This window comes from Pseudophryne corroboree, chromosome 5 (genome assembly GCF_028390025.1).
Source record: "Pseudophryne corroboree isolate aPseCor3 chromosome 5, aPseCor3.hap2, whole genome shotgun sequence".
NCBI lineage: Eukaryota > Metazoa > Chordata > Amphibia > Anura > Myobatrachidae > Pseudophryne > Pseudophryne corroboree.
In genome coordinates, this window is record NC_086448.1 from 649,429,695 (window position 1) to 649,436,403 (window position 6,709).

The 6,709-nt window shown below is 49.1% G+C and overlaps 1 protein-coding gene across 2 annotated transcripts in view; it reads right to left on the reverse strand.

Annotated features, from left to right (window-relative positions):
• Positions 1-2,559, reverse strand: part of LOC134928198 (maternal DNA replication licensing factor mcm3) — a 97,779-nt gene extending 95,220 nt beyond the window's left edge. Inside the window, exons 1-2 of one of the 2 annotated variants that reach the window (XM_063923660.1) lie at positions 2,116-2,559; positions 115-227 (exon numbers count right to left, since the gene is read on the reverse strand). In XM_063923660.1, coding sequence (XP_063779730.1) covers positions 115-227; positions 2,116-2,193 — 191 coding nt within the window. In that variant the 5' untranslated portion in view covers positions 2,194-2,559. The remainder of the gene's footprint in view (positions 1-114; positions 228-2,115) is intronic. The other variant, XM_063923661.1, reaches the window with a different exon arrangement.
• Positions 2,560-6,709: the final 4,150 nt, after the last annotated feature.

Below are 6,709 nucleotides of genomic sequence, written 5' to 3' on the forward strand. Positions count from 1 at the left end.
ATCGTACTAATTCAGTCCTCAATATCCCTTACAGATGCTAAAGAGAAACAGTTTTTAAACAGTGTGTAAGGAGAGCAAATACCCTAAGTAAGGAAACACACAGTAATGACTCACAAGTTTGCTCTGCGTTCATTTTTGCGCCTGACATCATTCAAGTTGATAATGAGGCGATGCTCATTTGCCGCAATCATATCCCTCACTTTCCCATGATATACGCCTTGATCTTGCTGCAAGAAATATGTAAATGGCAGGTTAGACATGCATAGCTGCCAGGGAAACATTAGTGATTTTTATAAACCACTCTATGGGGGGTATCCAGCTAATTGGATCACCAGGGACTATTAGCCCTGATGCGGCACTTATCACTGATTATGCTTTGTGGTCCTCAGTTCCCTGAAGTATAATCCACAATAAGCGGGCTGACGGGGCAGCGATAACACATGGGATTGGGGATTTATCTCCAATCCCATGTTTATGCGCGATCACCGGTCTGTTTTGGCCTGTAAAAAAACAACCCGTAATAGGATACGGTTAAGGACCATTGGTCATTAATCGCGACATCTGCCCGTTATCAGCCGCCGAAAAACAGACTGGCTCAATGTGGATACCACCCTAAACACAATTATCGCATAATAATCATTTCTGTATCAATAACATTATATCTTTCAATTCCTGAGAGGGGATTCTATCCTTAAGTAACAAATGACAGTGGACCATTAAAGGTGACTTGATCACACAGAATGGGTGTGGTATAGAAGTTAGATAAGAGACAGAGGGCGGGATGTATTAACCTACATTGCCTCCCATTGCAGCGGTACTAACATATGCGATTAGCATCGCAACTGCGATACCTGTGAGAAGGTTGGCAGGGGGTCTCTGTGTGGTCCGTCACCTCCCAGCCCCAGGATGGAACATGTGCAGGGAATCCCTGAGCTCCTCCTCCCTGCAGCCAGAAAGACATGGCTGTGATGCGGGGGAGAAAAGGAGGTTGGGGGATTATGGAGCCTCACCACAAAGCTGACCGAAAGCAGGTAAGGGAGAGCGGGAATGGCGTAGGTGGCAGGAAGTCCATAGGCTTCTATAAGGTATTGCCATAAAAAGAGACTGCATTACCCTCCGCATTAATACATGCACGGCCGGGGATTAGTACATTTCAAAATGCTGTAAAACCTCCAAAAAAACAGGGGTTTTACAATATTTTTTCTTTAGTACAACCCTCCCACGGTCATTAGGTCAACAGGGTGAAAAGGCCGACAACATTTTTTGGTGTGTTTTATTTTAGGTTTAAAAATTTACCAAAATTTGTTAAAAGGCGTCCTCCCTACAGGCTCGGTGGCTCGCTTCGCTTGTCACAAGGTTACCACGAGGTAATAGTTTGTGACATGGGTAGTAAATGCAGCAAAATTTGTAAAACGTGAAGACAACAAACACATAAGTGTCGACCTTTCACCTGGTCAGCCATATGGGGTTGACCTAATGACGGTCTATCTTTTAACTGTCTATACATTGGAACCCACACAGAACAAGCAGCAGAGTAGCGCATGATGGGCACAGTGGCGGCGAGAGGGGGGGAGAGGGTACAAATTACCTGGGTCCAGGTCTAATAGAGGGGTCCAGGTCCACACATCCCTTGATTAGGCCATGCACCCTGAAAAGTACCAGGGACCAACCAGGCTCTCTACTGCCCTGGCTGGGAGGCATGCCATACACCTGTGAGTGGGTGCTTCTGATGTGTTGCAGCACCCCCAAAGGGGAGTGGCCACGCCTAAGCATGCTGTGGTCACACCCCCTCCAGTGAGGGCAGGGGGGCCCATGAAGTTGTTGTACCCGGGCCCAGGATTTTTCTTGGCAACCCTGGATGGGCAGTGCCAGTACTGTATGCCAGACACCAGCAGCAGTACAGGGTGTATGCCATTACCCTATATACACACACATTACTGTACCGCAGGCGGAGGGGGGCAGCACAGAGGAGGACGCAGCGCTGGGTGTAACTATGTCCCGACATGGTACACAGGTGCCGGGCGTAACAGGACCGGCCAGTAACTAGGAGGCAGCACCCATCACAGACACAGCGCTGTGCAGCAACACTACAGAGACAAGGAATGCGGCTCCTACATCATCATCCAAGAAGTCCAGGTACTCCCTCTGCGCCTCCCGCAGCTCCTGATCCTCCGGTCCCGCAGAATACTCCATGGCGCTTCTAGCAGCAGCAATACCGTCGGTTGCCGGCGTGCCCCCTTCTATATATAACCCCGGGGGGCTGACCCGTCACACGACCTGGCTCCGCCTGCAGGGCTGCTGCTGCTATACGGAGGATTGGCACCCGTAGTGATGCTAGTAGCTGCAGATTCCCCACTGTAGCCCCTTCCACCGGGTACACAGGCCCCTGCTCCTGGGCTTCCCACTTACAAGTGCAGTCCCCAGTGTTCCGTGTATTATGCTAATGAGTAGACGTGAAAGGCGTCACGCAGGTGACTGCAATCATATGTTATGTGGGCAGGCCTGGAGGAGCAGGGCACTGTGCACCTGGTGGAAGGGCCTTCTTCAAGACAGTCTAGTATGGCCATCTTTAATTCCTTGCTGTTGAGTCTATTTCAACACTTTTTGGGGGATAGATGCTAGACTCAAGTTGAAGAAAGGACCTCTGACGTCAGGGGGAGGAGCTAGGCCAGCGGGATAGTTCTACTTTCCACGCCACCAACTACTCCCTCTAGTAACCCGCCAGCCACCAACCCCAAAGCGTGGCGAGCGTATATTTCGGATACCCTGTTCGGGCATGGCTCCTCCCCATGGTGACGTGGCTCCTCCCCCTGGTGACGTTAGTGGTCTCTTCTCCAACTTGGTTTTAGAACTAACCCTTTTTTGGTGGTCACATGAGAAGTGGATTATGGGAGAGGTCCTTTCTACGAAGAGAAGCTAGACGCTCATGGCCCGCTGCACCCCCTTCACTCCCTGCCCACAGTGAGAAAATGAGATAAACGCAGATCACTACATATGCAGCCAGATCTGCGTTCATCTCCTCACATGCTGGGGGGCCACCTAGCACAGAGCAAGGCTACCCAGCATGTGTGAGGCTGCCCTCCGATGCATCCACAATCAGATTGCGGACGCATCAGAACTAAAGTTGGCCCCTGGCAGCACATCCTGGCTGCACTGTCAGGCGGTGTGCCACCATGTGTTTGTGACGCAGCCGCCCCATTTGGAATGTCCCGCCCCCCACAATGCTGCGCCGACACCCCCCAATGGCTGCCATTGTCAATCACACTGCGGCCGCATCCAGGGAGGATGACAATGTGTAAGGTCGCAGACGCGCACAACTGCTGATGTACACATATCTCCCAACTGTCCAGTTTTCTGGGGACTCTCCCGCAGTACCACCCGCGGGCCGCAGTGTCCCACGGTGAGGGGTGGGGGGGGCAGTTGGGAGGCTCTGTCTCTCGCTGCCCTGCTTAGCAAAGCAGCTGAGAATAGACGCTGTGCGCATGCGTCTATTCACGAGTGACAGAGGGAAAAGGGAGCATGCCAGCAGTTCACAGAGTGCTGGGCATGCCCCCTTCAGTGACGGACAAGAGAGGCGTGGCCTATATTGTGGTATCCCTGTGAAGCCACGCCCCCTTTCAGAGGCTTCGCTGCACGTGTGTCCCTCTTGAACATTAAAGAAAGTTGGGAGGTATGTGTACATGCGCAGACCATCTGGATGCGGCCGCTGCGTGAAAATGCGTGGCTGCGTCCAGGTCTGAAAAAAACCCAGTTTGGTGCGGGATGTCCTGTGTTATGTGAGTTTTCTAGTCCGTCAGAAAAACATTTATCATGTAATATCAGTTGTCTATTACAGTGGTACAGTTTAGTAAAAAAAAACAAAGGGTTATGGTAAAACTTACATTCGTTAACTCTTTTTCTTCGAGGTCCATGGGATCCACAGGGTTAACCTTGGATATGATGCTGGTGGAGACCAGGACTGGCACCTAACAGTAAGCTTGTGAGCCTCCCAGGATGCACTGGGCTCATCTCCCTTCAAACCCCACCCCCATGCTCAGGCAGTTCAGTTTTAGTAACAAGCCCAAAGCAGGAGCTGGAGAGAAGGGAGTAAAGGAAGGATGGTACACACAGGAAACACACTCTTGCATAGAGGAGAAGGGAACTGGTAAAAGTAACCCATTGAACCAAGGTGCGTCAGGGTGGATGCCCTGTGGATCCCATGGACCTCGAAGAAAAAGATTTAACGACGGTAAGTTTTACCATAACTCTTTGTTTTCTTCTTCGGGGTCCATAGTCTCCACAGGGTTAACCTTGGGGAGTCCCAAAGCAGTTCTAATAGGTAGGAAACACTCCTAAGCTGAAAGGAGGACATTGCGGCCAAAGGTTGTATCCTGAGAGGAAAACATATCAAAGGCATAGAACCTAAGAAACGTGTGGGCAGTAGGCCATGTAGCCGCTCTGCAGAGTTGTTCAGCAGATGGTGCACGACAGGCTGCCCACAAAGGACCCACAGAGCGAGTAGAGTGAGCAGAGACTGTACTTGGAGCAGGAATGTCAGCCTGCGTATACGCCTGTGAGATGGTCATGCGGAGCCAACGTGCCAATATTTGCTTAGTGGCTGGCCAGCCCTGCTTGTCGAATCCATAAAGGATTAATAAGCAATCCGTCTTCCTAAGGGAACCAGTACGGTCCATGTAGATCCTGAGAGCACGGAATATATCCAACGATGCTTCCTCTTGTGAGAGGCTGGGTTCCCGAAAGGATGGTACCACAATGTGTTTGTGGAACTTAGACACTACCGTAAGTAGGTGTCCTTTTCTCGTCCGAAGAACCATCCGGTCCTGTTGAGAAATCAAGAATAGGGAGTGACAAGAGAGAGGTCCCAAGTCTGAGACCCTGCGTGCTGAGGAGATTGCCAGTAGAAAGAGGGTCTTTGCGGTTAACCACTTGAGTTCTACCGTTTCCAATGGCTCAAAAGGATGTCATGATAATAGATAGAATTTTTGCTAGAATATTGTAATCTTGATTAAGTAGGTGATAGGTCTATATAAATATAATAAAGTAGAATCTCTATCTGGTTTGGGTATAAGAATTGACATTGCATCACTGAACGAAAGATAAACTATATTATTCACGTAAATCTGGTGCATTAGATTTGTAAGCGTGGGAATGATATCACCTTTTGATAGTAATTTGCTGTAAGGCCATCTGGACCAGGTGCCTTATTCAATTTAAGTGTATCAATTGTCAATGCAATTCCTCTTATGTAATAGTCAATTCTTAACTTAAACTTCATGAAATCAAAATATTGGACTGACAGCTTTATTAATTAATTTACACGTATTTGATCCCGTAAGGGAACCAAACACATACATCAATTTAACTGTAGTATTAAAAGCCAAAATTATAACAATTGGAATAAACTATAATTAATGAAAAATATATACAAGCATACTGTATGTATAAAGAAAACAGCTTCACTGTTTTAATAATGAATATATTTTTCTTCTGCGGGGTACACTGGGCTCCACAAGTCTGGACAATGGGGTGTAGAGTAAGATCTTGATCCGTTCACCAACAGGCTCAAAGCTTTGACCTTCTTCCCAAGATGCATAGCGCCCCCTCCTATATCACCCCTCCTCCCGGCACAGGAACTCAGTTTGTCAGTTGGTGCTGCAGTAAGCAGGCACTTAACAGAGGGGCTGCTCCAAGCAGCCCTGAGAAAAGCTTTTTATGAGGTAAAAAGTGAAGACTTCAAGGGCAGCAGCGGTGGTAAATGTCTTGTGACATTCACTGCTGCAGCTCCAGCTCTCCCCAGCGGCGCTGTACACTCCCGAGCCCTGGTTGCCGGGTACCTACAGCGGAGGCTCCGGTTTTCTTCATGTTAGACACACACAGCTGGGGCTCTCCAGGATCGCGTGGCCGCACTTCGGGAGGTGGTAAGTGGGTCCCGCTCGCGGGACCCGGTCTTTATCGCGATCTGGCGCGGTCAGTGGGAGGCGGGCCGCGCGCGCTGGCGGTGGACACTGTGGATACAGGCGATCCCACTAGATCACCAGGGCATGGGCGCAGGTCAGGTGTGCTCTTAAAACCGATTTTAAAATCACCCACAGTACCCGGTGGTTTTGCCAGCAAGGGGGATAAGGCTTAGACCTGAAGCCCCTCCCCCAGCCCCAGGGCGCCATTTCCAGCAAGTGTTCCCGCCCTGGAGCTGCATCTCTGTCTTTTCCTCACTCCCTGTCAGTGTCTGCGGCGCCATTACTCCTCAGCTCACTGTTCCTGGGACTGCTTGGGCAAATCCTCCTATGTAAAGCCGCCTGGTTGTCTGCGCTGTGCCTTTACATGACACTTAAGTATTCTACCTGCCTTTTTAGTCAGTGTTAGTTAAGAAAGAGTGCATTTAGTCAGGGGTTTATAGTACAATTACCCTGTGATATACATACAGTTTCTTACTGTGTAGTGTTATATCTATTGACTATAATAGCTGTGTAAGCTAGTCCAGTGCAGTGTTATTGTCTGTAATAACCTCTGCATTGTACAAACTGTGACTATTTGTGTGTGCATTGATAGCTGAGTGGTGTCCATCTTGTGTCTTTCACTCAACTTGCTATCCCTATATTCTATAAGCTGAGGGGGCTTGGTGCGTCAGGTGTTATTTAATATCGGATTTTCACAAAGATATACTGTATTACGTATTTTTCTCTGTGATTTAGTCACCATATCTCTCCTT